The sequence below is a fragment of the Larus michahellis genome, chromosome 9, assembly GCF_964199755.1.
Source record: "Larus michahellis chromosome 9, bLarMic1.1, whole genome shotgun sequence".
NCBI classification, from domain to species: domain Eukaryota; kingdom Metazoa; phylum Chordata; class Aves; order Charadriiformes; family Laridae; genus Larus; species Larus michahellis.
Genome location: NC_133904.1, coordinates 22,049,474 through 22,066,403, shown reverse-complemented (window position 1 = coordinate 22,066,403; position 16,930 = coordinate 22,049,474). Strand labels below are relative to the sequence as shown.

At 48.6% G+C, this 16,930-nt stretch overlaps 2 protein-coding genes and 1 long non-coding RNA gene across 7 annotated transcripts in view; 1 reads left to right on the top strand and 2 right to left on the bottom strand.

The window, feature by feature from the left end:
- Positions 1-2,897: 2,897 nt before the first annotated feature.
- Positions 2,898-10,252, bottom strand: SEC11A (SEC11 homolog A, signal peptidase complex subunit). 2 transcript variants are annotated; one of them, XR_012588931.1, is made up of 7 exons: positions 10,132-10,251; positions 9,890-9,999; positions 7,768-7,917; positions 4,537-4,709; positions 3,920-4,039; positions 3,354-3,411; positions 2,898-3,188 (listed from the first exon to the last, which is right to left on the bottom strand). XR_012588931.1 is itself a non-coding variant. In XM_074599605.1 (6 exons), the coding sequence occupies exons 1-6, from the start codon at positions 10,180-10,182 to the stop codon at positions 3,138-3,140; spliced, it is 540 nt and encodes a 179-aa protein (XP_074455706.1). In that variant the 5' UTR covers positions 10,183-10,252; the 3' UTR covers positions 2,898-3,137. The 2 variants fall into 2 exon arrangements, 1 of the variants encoding a protein (XP_074455706.1); XM_074599605.1 differs by lacking the exon at positions 4,537-4,709 and having other exon boundaries at positions 10,132-10,252.
- Positions 10,253-10,347: 95 nt separating this feature from the next.
- Positions 10,348-16,930, bottom strand: part of ZNF592 (zinc finger protein 592) — a 39,567-nt gene continuing 32,984 nt past the window's right edge. For 3 of the 4 annotated variants that reach the window (XM_074599602.1, XM_074599603.1, XM_074599604.1), the window contains 2 exons: positions 13,664-13,799; positions 10,348-12,294 (listed from right to left, as the gene is read on the bottom strand). In XM_074599602.1, coding sequence (XP_074455703.1) covers positions 11,770-12,294; positions 13,664-13,799 — 661 coding nt within the window. In that variant the 3' untranslated portion in view covers positions 10,348-11,769. Of the gene's footprint in view, positions 12,295-13,379; positions 13,800-16,930 lie in introns of all 4 variants that reach the window. The other variant, XR_012588929.1, reaches the window with a different exon arrangement.
- On the top strand, positions 13,794-15,307 carry LOC141748133 (uncharacterized). Its single transcript, XR_012588930.1, has 2 exons — positions 13,794-13,913; positions 14,696-15,307. It is a non-coding gene; the product is annotated as an uncharacterized LOC141748133 (long non-coding RNA).

Genomic DNA, 16,930 nt, shown 5'->3' with positions numbered 1-16,930 from the left:
TCGCCAAACATTTCAGCACTAGCGCCCGGCCGCACCAGAGATCCTGCACGCTCCGTAGCTTTTTCACTCAGCAAAGCAGAGCGAGTCTGGCAGGGACGGAGCCAGCAACAACTCCCTGTCATCCTGCCCCCGTGTCCTCAGCTCCCAGCCCACGCCAGCCCGTCCCCGTCCCCCTCTTCCCGCTGCGGCAGGAACGGCGTTGCGGGGATGTGGGAGGCGGCACGGGGGGCCGGTGGGCGTTTGAGCTGTGAGTGGATTAACTGCATATTTAGCCTCACTCTAATTAGAGCCAACACCTTGTTTCGCGGCTGCAGGTAACACCGAGCCACGTTCTCAGCTACACGGAGCTGAAAATAGGCAGAACACGGGCCACCGAGAGAGATTCCCAAATCTCACACTGTGGCCCCCGATTTGGGGCAATTGTTTCTGTTCTGAAAGCATCCGCAAAGCCAGAGGAGAGCAACCCGCTGTGGCCGTGCTGCCGCAGGCTTCATCCCACCCTCTACCCCGGCCACCCTGCAGCTTTTCAGCGCTTCCTGCTCCGTTACTTGGCATGCCGTCACGCGAGAGCAAGGCTGGGAAAGGCACAACCTTCCTGCAAGGCCCCGAGCGCGGGTTTGCACCCAGGTTGGCGAGGAGCGTGTGTGCCCAGCGGCACCGGCTGCTGACACCTGCTGCCAGCCACCGGCGGGGACACGCTGCCTCGCAGGAGCCCTGCCTTGTGATTTCCCAGCGTCTCAAAAGGACCATTTCTTTTCCTTCAGAACTGGGGTTTCAGCAGGTGCTCTTGACGAGCTAATCCTTGCATCCTCTACAATCCTAAATCCTTTGTGTTTTAGCCTTTCTGTTAATTTGACTCAGCGACAGTAACACAAGGGCTTCCGCGCGCTTGGATTTTTGCAAAAGGTGCGAATGCGAGAGGGCGGGGAGAATAGCAACAGCAGCACTTTGGGCGAGATTTCACGGTGAGGTGTTGATTAGCAGATTTTGGAAGAGCTCAGCTCACTCCTTTATGTGAGCCCAAGTTAAAAACCAATTTAAGCACAAAACCAGTTTAAGCTAAAGGCGGAGCAGGGAGCGGAGACTCGGCCTCCGTGCTCCCCGCAAAGGCAGAATCGCCGCTCCACGTCCCCAGGAAGGTGCTCCAGGCTGATGGCAGCTCTCAAAGAGAGAGTTTGTTTTCCCTCGCTGCCGCCCAGGTTTGGCTTTTGACAAAACATCCCCTTTGTGACTCAAATGCTTTGGAGAAACTCTGTATCCAAATTCTCTCCTCAAGGGCTTACAGCACTGGGAGCGGGAGATACAGATTTTATTGCTATTTTTTTCACTAATTACGATTACTCCAAGAGCAACAGGTACAAGGCTCAGCACTGGGGGCTGGCCCTGTTCGTAACCTCTTTGCAGTGTCCCAAACAGATGATTTTTTTGCTTCATCCTACCCAGGGAACAAACCACCCAGTTAAACCAATGGGCTCTACTCGTGCTGGGGTACCACAGGCCAGCCCACCTGCTGAGCAGGGAACAAAACTGTCCCCGGGACACAACTGGTGGCACAGTTCACCTCCAGAGACGGGACAGGCCCGACAAGCCTAATGAGGCACAGACGCAAGAGACCGATAACAGACCACGCGCACCCCGTTGGGTTTTTTCCTTGCCCTTCCCGACGCAGGATGTGTGTGTGGCAGCAGCGCTCAGCTTTAACCATCCCTGCTGCCATGCAAGCTCGGAGCAGGCATGAAGAGGGAACACAGGAGGCGGTGAAACGCAGCTGCAGTAACAGCCCGAAGCTTTGAACCGTCTGTAGATTTTGCGAGACCGAGAGGAGAGGTGTTAACCGGGGAAAAGCAGAGCGCGGGAGGAGACAGGCTCCCACGGGCAGGGGGAAGCTGTCCCAGCAAGACAACCGGTAGCAAACTGCAGGAGAGGGGTCAGGCAGCCTCGGCCAGAGGTAGCCACGGCAGCGTGCTCCCGCTGCCCACTCTTGTGAAGATCCGCCCTAGCGAAGGGGAGGTAAAACGGTTTCGTGAGTCAGTACAGACACCACGGAGGCGATTTATAATCATCACTCACTCAGTGCAGGTGGCACAAATTTATATAGATGCCAATAGCTGCAGAGCCTCTGCCCTGTTCCTCTTCCTTGGGCTCTCCTGTGACACACCTCCACAAGCGGGATCACTATCCTGAATGAGAAGCCTAGAAAAAAGGCTATTGCACATGGTGACAAGTGGTTTCTTCTTTCAGACCTCAGGGCAGTGGGGGCTCAGCCTTTCCGCAGCTTTCAGGTGAGCTGTAAGATGTGACCAGCTGCAGGGATCACTAGAGACCTAAAATACATTTCCAAAACTAAATTTTACTATTGCATCCTAACAACTCATCCCTGCCAAACAGCTATGGCTATTTCCCTTCTCAATTCTTCTGTTACCTAGTCCTGCACTGACAGCTTATGCACGAAGTAATCCTCTGCCCAGAACACCCTGCAGTCTTTAAGATTATTTCAGCATGATTTACAGAAACGGTGAATGGATCTACAGCTCAGGACTGCTTACTCTCCAAAAGGAAACGAGAAGGGCAGCTGCAGTCGTTCTGTAAGAGAAGACCAGTTCACTTGCTGGGCTCTAGGAGTCAGTCTGCAACGGCAAAGCCCAGGGACACCCCAGGGCAATGAGGCTGCACTCAGCCAGGCAGTAACGAAGAACGTGGCAGGGCTCATACCGGGCGAGATGCAAAATCTTTATTCCAGTTCCGAATTGGAAAAAACATCACCTCCACAGCTCACCGTTTGACAGTTCAGTCAGCACAGGGAGAGGTCACGCTTGCCCAGCGGAGGCACAGACTTAGAGGAAACAGTCCTTTAGGCACTTCGAGAGGAAGCTCAGCTTCAAAGTAGAAACACTGAACAGTTTGGCTTAAATTTTTAATATAAAAACTCACTAAAAATGCTAAAATGTGACAAACCATTGGAAATACCGTGACAAACATTCACCCTTACGCAGTAAAAAACAAAACAAACCCAAACTGGCAAGAAGCTTTGAAATGCATGTTTTCTTCTTCCTCCTGGCACATTGGACCATCATCTACTTAAAACGTTCATCTAAAAAAATCCATGGCACCTTCACCTCGTACTTCAGTGCAAGAGGCTACTCTCGATGGACCAGCACAAATAAACCCAGTAAAAAGAGGACTGCATACTGGAAGAAAAAGAAGAGAGGACACAGGAGTGCACATTCACATCTAAAGATGCAGTAACAGCAGCGAACGTACAGGGCAAACGGTTCCGCCTGCACGTATAAAGTTCTCATGAAGTCATTTTAGCTGGGGTGGGAGAAGCAGGCAGAAAATGAAAGAGCTCTTACCTTAAATTTTGGATAATCATTCATTAAGATAGTCACTATTCCAATATAGGGCACAAATCTAGAAGAATAAAGGTTTTATTAAAACAAACAGTACCGAGGGGTGCGCACGGGAGGAGCCCTGCCCTGGTACTTGTACAAAGGAGGAGCCACTCAAGCATGCTCAGGGTGACGGTCAACAGGGAAGCCGTGGCAGTGGGGGCTGAGTAAAAGCAGGCCAGAAGGTGTTTTAGCCTCTGCCTTCTTCAGATCTTGCTTGCTTGCAAAGACTGTGCCTCGCCGAATCATTTCGATGGCAATTCTGCTCACGCCTGAGTGTGCACTGCCTTTGCCTCGGTGTCCATCCAGCAGCAAAACCTCAGGATGCAGCTCACGGCTGGATCCCTTCGCTTAAGCCAAGCTAAGAGCTGAGCGACCTTTGTTTTTTAACTCTCCACAGTACCTTTTTCAAACGCTTTCAGGCAGGTCACAAACACCCGGCAGGGAGAGTTCAGGAGGAGAAGGGGGATTAACAGATGGCACTGGGGGAGGGCAGTGTAAAAAGCCACATCTTTTTCAACTTCACTTACCCTCTCGCTCGTCCCACTACGTCCTTTTTCTCCAACCAGTGCTGGCCTCGTTTGTACAGCCCTCTGTCATCAACGGCGTTATTGTCTCCCTTTGTCAAAAATTTGATGTCACCGTTTTGCCTAGCAAAGACAAGACAGCCGGGTAAGTCAGAGAAAAAGAACTTCATAAAAGCTGTTCTAGAGCAAGCGCGTAGAGACTAACACAAAGGTATGAGAAGCAATCAGGTCCTAAACATTCGAACAGGCTGAAAAAGGGAAACTATGTCAAATGCGGTGGAAAGCAGACAGCTTGAAAAAAAAAAACAAAAAAACAACAACAAAAAAAATCCAGCCAATGAAAGAATGAATTCTGGCCCCAGCCAAGCTTTCTGGCAGAGTTTAAGAACAGAACCAGTAGAATGAGCTACTTCTAGCGAGAGTGCAGCTATCGCCTCTTTGCTTTTGACCTCTTTCATGTTGATGCTTGTCTTGCTTCATATAAAAATGTGGGGTTCTGGGTACTACCACCCAAAATGGGACTTTGGGGTTAAAGCATACGGTTCTACTCAGTAGTGGTCAGAAGCAAGCTGAAACTTAGAAATTATTAGGAAAGGGGGACAGAACAAAACAAACAATACCATTATGATACTGCATGAACTCACGATGTGCCTACATCTTGAATGCTCTGTGCAGTTCTGAACCCCCTACATCCTTTTTTGAAATGGAGAGAAGAACTGGCAAAGGTTCAGAAATGGATAACAAGGTCTGGCACCACTTCCATACAAGAAACAACAGACCAGGACTCTTCAGCCTGGAAAAGACAGAACTGATGGGAGATATGACGGTAGTCCAACACAAATGACACAGACAGCAACAATCAGTTTTTCACTGCCACTTCCGATACAAGACCCAGAGGGCATCAAACGAAATTCAGAGGTTTCAGGTTAAAAACAGGTTAAAACAAGCCAGAGAAGGTGCTATGCTTAACTCACACACTGCAAACCAAATCATGTCTCTCTGGAAGGATATTTCAGATGCCAAAATATTGTATCAGTTCAAAAAGCGACTGGGTTCTCCATGTGAAAAAGAAAAGGGGGCTATTAATACTATGAACGGTCACTTTGTGCCTGAAATCCTAATTTTGCAGAAATTATCGCTACATACTCTCTCTAGTCTTTAATTTGCCCTGGGGCTGGTCATAAACACGATCCTGGAGCATCTGAATCTTTGCTTTGACCTGGAAACAGCTGCTGCTCTGCCCTAGCTTTACGCGTACCATGTTACGCACCCTTCCCCAGTCATTTCCATTCAGCTCGCTGGACAGCCAGCAATGCCTGCTTAGCAGCAGCGCTTTGTGCCACTACTCGGGATTGGCCAGTCACTCTCCCTGTGGCATCTCAAGGCAGATGCTGAGCAGGAGCGTTCTTGTAGCTTGATTCTGTCGGCTTGCTCACAGAAATGACAGATCAAACACAACTCGGTAAAGCATGCCGAAGATCCTCAGAGCTCATGCTGTTTTCATCATGCCTGAATGCCAACGTGTGTTACTTGGCTTGCAAGGAAAAAAAAAAAACAGGAGAAAAAAAAGAACGGATCTTTCTTCAAAGCACATTTGGCTCACAGTGCCGGAACGGCAGACATTCTAAGAGCTTACAGATTGTCTGGAAAAAGATGAAGATACCCAAAGGTGTAGATAATGTAGTTTCATCTCTGAAGACCGACGGTGCGGGAGCGCACCACCTTATTGAGCAGATTCAATGCTCTGTCATGAGCCAGCAGGAGAAGCCCGCAGCACAGTTGCTCTGCTGTCGCAGGTGAATGCAATCTGGTCTGGCTGTCCTGCACCAAAACCACTAAGTAAATTCTGACCACAAACTCTGTGTTTAGTGATAAAGAATGAACTCAATTCCACTCTGAAGAAAGAAGCAAAGGCTAGGAAGTAAAAAAACATTCTCCTGCTGAAACAATACCAATGTGAACCAGAGCCTGAGTTGCCACAGAAGCACAGAGAACAGGGTTTCTTTTTTCCTTCACTTTGAGACTCCTGTCAGCTTTCACAGAGACTTTTCATAGTTTTCACTCAGTCCATAACTACAGGAAGAAATGGGAAACTCTGGTCGTTCAGAGGACACTCTTGAATTCCAAACTGTCACCAGAAAAATATTCTTCAATTAGTGAGAGAAGCAACTGATACCTCAGAGTCCTGCCTTCAGCGCCCAGCTTCAGGTCACAGTATGTATTTTTCAGTTTTATCTTTCCTAACATAAAGATCAAGTTTGTGTCTGGTTGTTTTATTGAAATGAAACCTAAAATACTGGAGAATGGCTTTACTTCACAGAATCTAGGATTGGCACTATGGTTCTGTTACAGTAAAAAAAAAAAAAGTGCTGAGATAGAGCCAGGCTAAAAAAAGAAGGGTGGGGAATATCTGGAGATGAACTGCTGCACAGAAGGCACATTTCTGCTTCTCCTGCCCGTAGACTGGCTCAGAGCGAAGCCCTGATCTTTCTTGCCTAGTCAGCCCAAGCAGCAGCACCGGAGCCCAGCTGAGCCTTTAGCATGCAACACGAGAGAAAGTAACTAGCATTTCACTTAAAAGAGTTCCCAAGACATCACAAAAAGCGCACGTGCGATGTTAGACAGCAAATTCACCAAAGATACTGACCTAATTTTTAAACTAGTGGTATCAAAGAACACTACTTTGAAAATGGACATTGTCAAATGTTTTTGATATGGAACAAATCAGAACAGCAAAGAATCTCCTCTGTCTACTGGGAGAGGTGCCACTCTCTCATAGCCAGGATTTCAGCTGGACTACTTATGTGCACAAAGCTGGTCGACCTTCATGATGGGCCAGACAAATGGTCTGGATGTCCCAACACCTGTGGCTGCTACAAATGCCTGGGGGAAGGGACCACCTCTACCCCATCGACCTCACTTGACCAGAGCAATCCTCAAGTGCCACCTTTCCATATGACTCAAGTGACTGACTTAACCTTGGAACCGGTCTCTGAGCCCTGGTTGAGCTCCAGTTCATTCATATTGCAGCAGGCATTTACTCAGCAGAAACAGATGCTGGGACCCCATCCAAACCTTGTCCTCTCAGAGCTGGCTTGGAGAACCAGGGATTCAGTTCAAGATTTAGTTTCACTCAAATGCCTCACGAGGATGACTCGTATCCCTGCTGACTGGCCTGGAGCAGCCACATTTCCACCTTCCCCGACCAGCAAAATTGGAAAGCTCACGGCTGCAGAGGAAGCCTTGCTTGGAAAACTAAACCCTGATCAGCAATCAGATCAGAGTGACCAGGCTTTATTCCTTCAGACATGCAGCCTGCTAAACGTTTCCAGAATGAACAGTACATGGAGAGTGCAGTGCATACAGAGACTCCGTGTGTAACACCGCAACACTTCCTACAGAGAAGAAAAGTCCTGCCTCTGCACGAGAGCAGGAACCAGGAGCACAAAGACGAGCTTTAAAATAATGCACGCTACATACAAAAAACCCTTCTTCCATAATTGTGCCTCTACAAACGAGAGTCACTTCACACAGGCAAATACAGCCACACCTACAGGAGACGACGCAGCACCATTACGTAGCAGCTTGGGATGAAAATGACAGCACAGGAGACATTAAGTGACATGGGGAGTCCAGGACAACAGCAGACTCCCCAGCTTGTGAAATCTGCTGGATGACCTTTACCAGTAAACCAAAAAGGGCAGATTTCATCTGTCTGAAAGGGCCTTTGTTACCTCTTCCTACAGCACCTGGATATCTGTTGCTGGTGTCCCACCCACTCATTTACCCAGGGAGATGAGAAAAAATTTAGCTAAACAGCTGCAGTACAATCCCCCAAATTCTCGACATACTTCTCATGAATTTTCAGGACGCGATGGACTATAGGAATCTCCCTTCCTTCTATCCTAAAGACCACGATTTCTCCCACTCTGATTGGATCTTCAATTCGGTTCGTGAGGAACAGGAGATCTCCTCTGTGAAACGCAGGCTCCATGCTTCCACTGAAAAAGAGAAGAGGGGCAATTGAACAATATTTAAACACTCGGAAGCAGGTTTCAGAGTTTATAGTCCTTTAAGAAAAATCTGACAATAACCTCAAGGAAAAGCTCCTAAAAAATCCACGTGGACTTGGAGACCGGGCATGTCTAACCTCTACTGCATTCCATCACCACACGACCGGCACTTCAGATTTGTTGGGAAAAGCACAGCGTCAGCAGCGGGTGTTAAAAGCACACCAGACAGGGAAAGCCACCTGCTTTCTTAACAACAACAAGGCTCACGACAAGCAGTATCTTCTCGACTTCTGAGCTCTCCATTGGAAGGGCTACACTGGCAGCATGGCAGTGGTGAGAAGCTTTATGTCATTTGTTTTTATTTTTCACAGGTAGATAGATCATCCTCACGAACAAAGCACCGAAAGCATACAGGCTCTTGCATTCCCATCTGGAACAGACAGACGGGCGTGCTAAAAATTTGTTATTGTGATTCATCACTTTGCTTAACGATCTCATTTCAGGCACCGCTACTCAAGTTATTTTTCTCCTCTCTTGTAAATGGCAATTGTTACAAAATACTTAACCTTCTTAATTCCGGATAAATAATGCAGTGCAAAACAAAATGATGAACTTTAAGTACCGCATATATTTGTGTTTTATCTCGAGACAGTGCAGAAGCTGCTATTCAGAATAGAAGATCACATCGCTGAAGAAGGGATGTGACCTAATGGCCCCTGTCTTACTCACTGGGAGGAACAGCATGAAACATCTCCCCTGGACTTCACAGATCTGTCAGGAGGGAATGGCAATGCCACTTGGTTTTATTTTGTGGGAGTTCTGTTAAATGGCATGCGGTAATGAACGCTGATGCAGAAACACACAGAAAGGCCACCGTGGCCACAGAACAGCCTCATGCAATATCTAGGCGGCATCTGACAGTGCCAGCATATGATGGCTGCCCAAGAACTCTGGCCACAGGAATTTGTCCCAGGCACCAGGACGTGGGAGTAATGCTGGTGACAACCACTGCACAGCACTTGCACAAGAGCAAGAGGCAACACCTAAATCCTATCCAGCTACAGAGTGACATCCCTTACTTTCAGCCATGCGTATAAAAGGGTACAGCTGCATCTCTCCTTTTTCTGGCCATGTCACAGGTCACTAGAAGGCCCGGAAAAAAACAAGCAGCTGTGACAAAAGAGTTAGCGGATACTTTTAAGGATGCAACATACACATAATAATGCTCACTGGGCCCTTCAGTAAGCCACTTCCCATTTAAAAAAAGTCCAGGAACTCCTTTTTGCTATACGAGTTCATTTGCCGGCATCTCAAAGACTTCCACTTCCTTTTTGCTAACTGACACTCGCCACAGACTTCACTGTTCTCGTAGCAGCAATGAGACACGCGGACAGGCAGGGCAGGAGGTGCCAGCGCACCGCCATGTTCCGCTGCCACGGCTTCCACTACAGGAAGTGCCATTAGCCTGGCTGAGAAGAGGAGCTCTGCCACAGACATTGCTTCTACACTGGGACGATGTGCGCGAGCAACGGGTCCATCACCCCCTGCTTCAAGGCCTTCCCTTTTCAAGTCTTTCACCCGCACCCCTGAGTGTCTCCAGGGGGTTTGGTATGATCCAGAAGCACCTGGGTTGCACTCTCGCCATGTTTCTTTGAAGCCCTTCCTCAGGACCTCTCCAACGCACAGGCTGAGACAGGCCGAAGAGCGAGACGCCGTTTTTCGTGGGGCTGTCAGCCCCACTTACCTCCTTCCTCTTCCCCCATTGTTCCTCCGCGCTACAGGACAGCAGCAGTTCTACGGGAGCCTCTCGGCGCCCGGGGACGCGGCGGGAGCCTCCCGCTGCCCCGTCCCCCTGGCAAACCTCCACCGGCGGCCGCAGCCCCGCCGTGGCGGGCCCGACCGGTTCCCCGGGCCCGGCGGGGTTCTCCCCCCTCACCTTCCCCCCCGCGGCGGAATTTACCTCAGCACTACCACGATGGGGCTCTCGCTGCCCGTCACCACCATCAGCCCCTTCCAGATCATGAGGGCGGAGGAGACGATCATGCCGAAGTTCAGCACCTGGTAGTACAGCTTGGGGGGGGGGGGGGGGGGGGGAGGAATCGGTCAGGCCCCGCCGCCCGAGGCCGCGCAGGGCAGACCCCGCCCGACCGACCCCCCCCGCCCGCCTCGACCCCCCTCCACTGCCCCGCCCCGGCTCGGCACCTGCCGCTTGTTCATGCGCCGCACATCGTCCAGAAAATCCAGCGACAGCATCGCCGGCACCGACGGCGGCGGCACCACCGCCCGCCCGGCCCCGCTTCCGCTTCCGGCCCCGCTTCCGCCCGCCGCCCCGCCGCTTCCGGCCACGCCCCTTGCGGGGGGGGGGGGGGGGGGCGCGCGGCCATGGTGGCCGGAGGAAGGAACGACGCCCAGGCAGGCCCCCGTGGATGCGTTTATTTGCGATACTTTGAAGTAAACATCATAGCAAGGCACGAACGCCGCTGCGGGTTAAATAGAGGGGTGGTGGCTCGGGAGCGCCCCCCGCTATCCTTCACTCCAGGCAGGCCGCCCGGGCACGCGCCCCCGGGCCAACGCACGCCCCGCCAGAAATAGAGTCCAAACGGGTCGTATCAAAACACGTCGAGACGAGAAGGTGAGCGATCCGAATGCAATAAGATAAATAGTTCTTAAATTATTTAAACATCGTCATAGTAAACAATAACGAGCAGGGTTCTGGCTCAACATAATAATAATAATAATAATAAAAAAAAATAATGGTATAGAAGATAATTATATTACACGAAGCGCATGTGTGACGGGGGAACGAGTGAGGGAAGAGGGAGTCAATATGACTGCATGGAAAGAAGCATCTCCCCAGGTGAGGCCGAGCGGCTGTGGGAGGAGAGCGAGGGACGCCGGCCCAGACGCACCAAGGAACGCCACTGCCTCCGCACACCCGCCTCTGCCGCAGCACCTCAGCACCAGCCCCTCGGGAGCACTGGGACGGTTTCCCCATCTGGGGATGGTGCCAACACAGCTCTGCCCGAACTCCCTGCCAAGATGAGCCACCAAGCACCAGGCCCGGCTGCACCCACCCTGGGACGGCTTCCAGCAGCGCAGCTCCACGGACAGGCAGCCACCAGGTCCCTGAGGGGCAGCAGGCCCCCCTTAACGCAACACATGGCCTTGAGCTGCGCTCACCCGAGACGGCAGGGGCTACAGAACTCTCTTTCGGGATGATTCAGGTCCAAGAAATTTCATTAAATTGCCTTTTGGAAAACAAGGTTGTTATTCGGGCAGTTAAAGAAAACTCAGCACAACTTACAGCTTGAACCTGTCCCGTGTAACACAGAAGATCCCAGATCGGCCAGCACGGTCCTGACAAGCGTGTTTTGCTGAGACGGCGTTATGAGTTAAAATGAGTAAAACAAAGGCAGGATGGGAAGAGAAAAAAGAAGCCATAAATAGAAGGAGAAAGAAAGCGAGATAGGGAAGGCAAGCCTGGGGCTCCGGGCAGAGACTGAGGCAGTGCACACTTGAAGGAAGAGAGCTCATCTTATGGAAACTGCAGCTGCAGAAAGTGCTCCTTGATCCTCAGGAGTTGGACAAGCTTCAGCGAGGATTCTCGCCCTGCTTTCCCTTTTCACCTCTCTGGGCTGGCAGAGAGTTAGTGCTCAGGATGCAATGTCAGGGTTTTTTTCTTTTTTTAAATTTCCCTTACAAATAGAAGTTAACGGAAAGCAATGTCCATCCCAAGAAATCAACAGAATATTTCAAAGATTCACCCCATCCCCACCCCGTATTTTGAGTAAAAACCTCCCAACAAAAACACCCTGACCAACCAAAAGGGGTTTTTTGTTTTTAAGTCTTAAGAGACTTTGAGTGATTGTTCTGCGAGGTGCTATTAGGACCCTCCACGCCACACGTCTGACTGTGTTCACAAAGAGCTGAGTCACTTTTGCACTCTTTGCATTTCAGGTTTTCTTCTTCCGCTGTAGTGTTCATCTCGCCATTATACCCCTCATGTCCGTTCTCACTCATCTCCCTTTGTAACTTCTGCCTTTCATCTTCCTCCTCCTCCTCCTCTTCCTCCTCCTCTTCCTCCTCCTCCTCATCATCATCTTTTACTTTATGAACAATGAAGAGGTGTCTGTTGAGAGAGATGTGAGAGGTGTAGCACAAGCCGCAGAACAAGCACTGGTAGGTGGAGCTGTCTGTCTTGTGCCGAGGTATGTGTTCCTGAAACTCAGTACTGATGTCTGTCGCGAATCCGCATTTAGCGCATTTCCAGTGCGCTTTCAGTTTTTTGGCTGGCGGCGCGTCTGAACCCGCAGCGGTCTCTGCCTGACCCAGCTCATCTGTTGCCATCCTCTTTGGAGATCTTGCCTTAAAAAAAGAAACAAGATTAAAAAGTTACTTTATTGTTCGAGACCATGGAAGAGTTAAGTGCTAAATTCCACACGCGTATCTGAAGGCACCTGAGGGTGAATACACATTGGTATTTGATACAAACTAAAGGAAGCCATGCCTAGGGACTCCTCTTGCATTGCCTCTCCTACCAGGACCCAGACACCTCGCCCCAACATGCAGGATCTCAACCGCCATCCTGCGGCATGAGATGGGAGACCTGGGAGGGGTTGGCTGGGCAGAAACGTGATGGGGAAAGAGAATGTGAACTTGGTGTGGGAGGGAGGAGCCTCCAGAGCAGGTACAGCTCAGGGACACGGGGACGGTCATTATCCCAGGCAACGCTTCTTGGATTTAACTCTGAACGTTTTGACCTCCACTCAGGCTTTTTCTTCATGGCATCTCTCTTTAACTCATCCCTTCTGTCTTATAATCCCGCAGCGTGCTTCTCCTCCTGTGGGGATGGCTCGCTTGCCTATGTCCCTTCACGTGATTTTGTTATCTCCTTATCCAGCAGCATTGAGTGGTCTTTGTTTAGCATACAGCTTATAGGCTTGTATTTGCAGACCCAGCTGGAGCCATGTGAAGCCACATCTGCCCCCATTTAGCCGGGTGCCCCGGTATGTCGGCTCTGCGTGCGGGAAGCAGCCACCAGCTCAGGGAAGGGAATTCTTGAGTTACCCCAGGTTTCCTTACCACGTAAATACATAGGGGGAGTCAGTCTTGGCTGCGATCCCTCAATGCTAGGATATAGACGAACGATAAATTGCAGTGATACCAAAAACGTATGTCTATTTTTAAAGTACACGGAGCAAAGAAACCCAATCAGCCAAGCCTCCATTCCAAACCAACCCGAAATAAAGTTAGTTGAACGGTTGCATTTGCTGTAAAACATTACACAATCCTACTTAGGCGGAATGCAGTTCTTATAGGTAATGGATCTAATAAGTATTTTAAAACAGAAAAAAAATCTTTTGTAACTAGAAGAAAAAACAAGGGAGGGAGAGGAAAAATGTACCAGGCTCATGAACAGAGTGGCAGGGGAAAACAAGGTAATAACAAACCTAAATTAGACCTGGTTACAAAGTAGAGTGAAAAAAGGCGAGGAAAACACAGGGTCACACGTTCAAAAATATCTTGAAAAATGCAAGACACGTTGCCCTGGTGCTGTTGCAGCTTGGCTGCACTTTTGGTTCTGATCCCGACACCGCCAGAGAGGAGCAAACTGGCTGGAGCTGAGAGGAGGGGAAGGAAATCTGCCGTGTGGACGAGAGGGCTTGACATAACACCCCAAGTGAACGGCTACTCGCCAGGTACATTTATTTTTCAATGAAAATATGTCAGTTACTTCTGCTGTGTCTCTCTCTGGAGCTTTTGCTTTGGCCATCTGGGATAAGTCTGGGTTTTTGATGCCATGCATGAGGCTGATGTGATTCTCCAGCATGAACGGCTGAGGAAATGTCTGATTTTCATCTGTGCAGTACCTTAGAAATACAAAAAGGAAGAAAATTTATTAGAGGAAATGCCCAGCTGCTCGTTTCCATCCAAACAGCTCTTCGTTATGTGCCAAACCAATGGGTACCATTGGAGACACGCTGGTGAGTAATGCACTATTAGATTACCAAAATATGCAGCAAATCATCACTTTAATAATAGAGCATTACCCCCGAGAGAAATCTAGAATAGTTTAGTTTACCACAGTAAGCATGAATGAGAATGAAAGTAGGGCACGTCTTATTTACAGTACTAAATAAATACAGGGACTGGCGGAGATTAGGCCCACTGTGATAGATGCTACACAAGCACAAGATAAATAATCAAGATGGAAAATGCATGGGGGAAAAACGACTCTCAGATGAGACACCTACACACAGAGGGCCCTGCTCATGACTCGCTAACACCGAGGAGGCCTGCAGCAGAAGGGGGTTCTGCACCTAGCGCTCCCAAGCACCCAGCATCCCACCCACAAGACCACGTGTATCACAGAATCATAGAATTGTCAAGGTTGGAAGGGTCCTTTAAGATCATAGAGTCCAACCATCAACCCAACACTGCCAAAGCCACCACTAACCCATGTCAGTCAGCACCACGTCTGCCCGGCTTTTAAATGTCTCCAGGGATGGTGATTCCACCACTTCCCTGGGCAGCCTGTTCCAAAGTTTGATAACCCTTTTGGTGAAGAAATTTCCCCTAATACCCATCCTAAACCTCCCCTGGTGCAACTTGAGGCTGTTTCCCCTTGTCCTACCAAGACAAGATCATAACAGACTTTAAAATTCTTACAAAAATGCTGAACTTCCAACTTTGATGACAATAACCTAGGCAGAAGCACTCACAAATGCATCATTCATGCACAACTATGCATATTAAATCTTTGTAGGATAGAAGAGCTACCAGAGACCATGGCTGACGTTTCAAAAGGAGATGTGAAGGGGGTGTGCTATCTGTTAGCCTTCACTCCCGGATGACCGAGGTCTACTGGAAGTAAGTGCCAGGACTTGCAGACACACAAACCACCCCCCTGCAGCACGGTGAAGTACACAGAGGTCTCTTAGCAATTGGGGAAACCCACGATTAACTTTGTACTCTGCTGCTGTCAGCCAGTGTGACACAGGGAAGGTCCATTGGCTACACGTCGACCACGGTAATGAGGCAAGTAACAGCCCCGCTTCTCTGAAATGCACAAATTGCAGTCGAAATGTAGGGATGAAAAGCAACAAAGAGGAGATGAAGTGTCCCTGGGCAACAAAGCCATCTTTTAAAATGAGAGAAGAAGATTCCTACTGATCTTCCAGTAACTAGATGGAAATTAAACAACAGTCAGTAATGATGTGAAAATGCAGATGTGCTCATTGAGTACTTCTGGTTTTTAACAGGAACTGCTTAGATGATAAATCAATATTTAATAAGGATGGGTTTTTTTCTCCCTCATGGAGGAAAGATGAGAGGTTATTAAGTGGTATTTATAAAAAATAAACATGTTGAAAATCAAGCGTTCCAGACAGTTTGTACTTAAGACTTGGAAAATAAGAGCAAGTTCCCATAACAATAACCAAGTGAATTATGAAAGAAAATACACAAAACATCACAATATTTTGCAATTTGTCCTGATTTAGATTTTTTTTTTCACATGAGGAGAGAAAGATGCTTTTCTAACCTGAATTACTCTAGTGGCAGGAGAGTATTCAAGCAAGTCCTCCATCACTGGTTTCTCCCTATGAATTTATCAGAAGGCAGAGACCTAAGCAGGGCAGGGGGAGAAGGGGAAACCACAGTTTGAAATGTTAGAAGCCAGAGGGAGGTCACCTACAAGGCAGCATGCTGGAGTCACAAAAATACTCAATTATTGGATCAATGACAAATTTTACTCGTGCTTCACGGGGCAATCCAGGAGCAGAGGGTTAGAGGAAGTTAAGGCACCAAAGCCCCCGAAGGGAAAACAGGGGAGACCGATACAAACTGCCTGACACCAGCACCCAAGGGAAAAGAAAAGGAGCAGCGGTGATGTGATGCCTTACAGAGCACAGAAAGGAGCTGAGGAGGAATTCAAAGAGATGGAAGGATTTGCAAGTGGCAGAGAGATGATTTTTAGAACAGCAGTCTGGACAAACTAAAAGAGATCAAAGAGGAGATGGGACAGAAGACCTTGGATGCAAACAAAGATGCTGGGACAAGTGTTTCAAGGAAGAGGTTTCATTTAAAGAGTGTTTTCAGTAAGTCTGCCGCTACAATGATTAAAGAGAGACAACGAATGTCCGATTAAGACTTCATCAACAGATTTTGAGAAGGAGCAACTGAAGCTTGAGAATTAAACACAACCACAGTTCACTTGAATCTGTAGCTGGGTCTTCTTTGCTGTGAATACGGCCTGACCATGGAGCCTTGGGTGAAGCTGTGGATCCACAACCGTGAGTCATTCTGAAAAGTTACAGAAAAAGTGCACTCCAGGGCCTGTATAAGCTAATGCACACAATAAGCCAGCACGGTGAGGTATTTCTATACAAATCCTTCTTCCCAGCTAGGCCTTACGTTCACTTTGATTCTGACACAGTCCACTTTTTCAGAGTTTTCAGTTTTCAACAACTGATCCAGAGAGAAGAGATTTATACAAATCAGGTGCACGTAACTCCAAAGACCATGACCCACAAACTTAAAGCAGAATGAAACATACTGGGAATCAACATTTCATCTCCTCCAGAGGTTCCGAGTCAGCACAGTTACAAGAAATGGAAAGTTTAGAAGTCATGGCTGAAAAATGCCTCAGGAATGCATTCCTATCAGGGCCCAGCGGTGATGCCAATACTTTATCCATTTCCTAAAAGCTATTGTGGCTCACTTGGCAGTCTAAAGAAATAAAGTGCACGCGGAATGTACTCTTCCAAGACAGGCTTTTAGTAACTTAAGTGCAGTAAAGGGACAGCACACTCTTCAGAAACACTTGCATTAAACCAAAATTTTAGTTAAACAAAAAAAAAAGAAAACCAAACCCAACCTACAACACTGGAACTTCCCTTCCAATACAAATGTGCTTTAATTCTGTTTCGGAAGGATGTCTCGGAATGAGACAGAAAGCCAGTCTGCACAGTCGCTCGGCGTACGACTTATTGTGCAACAG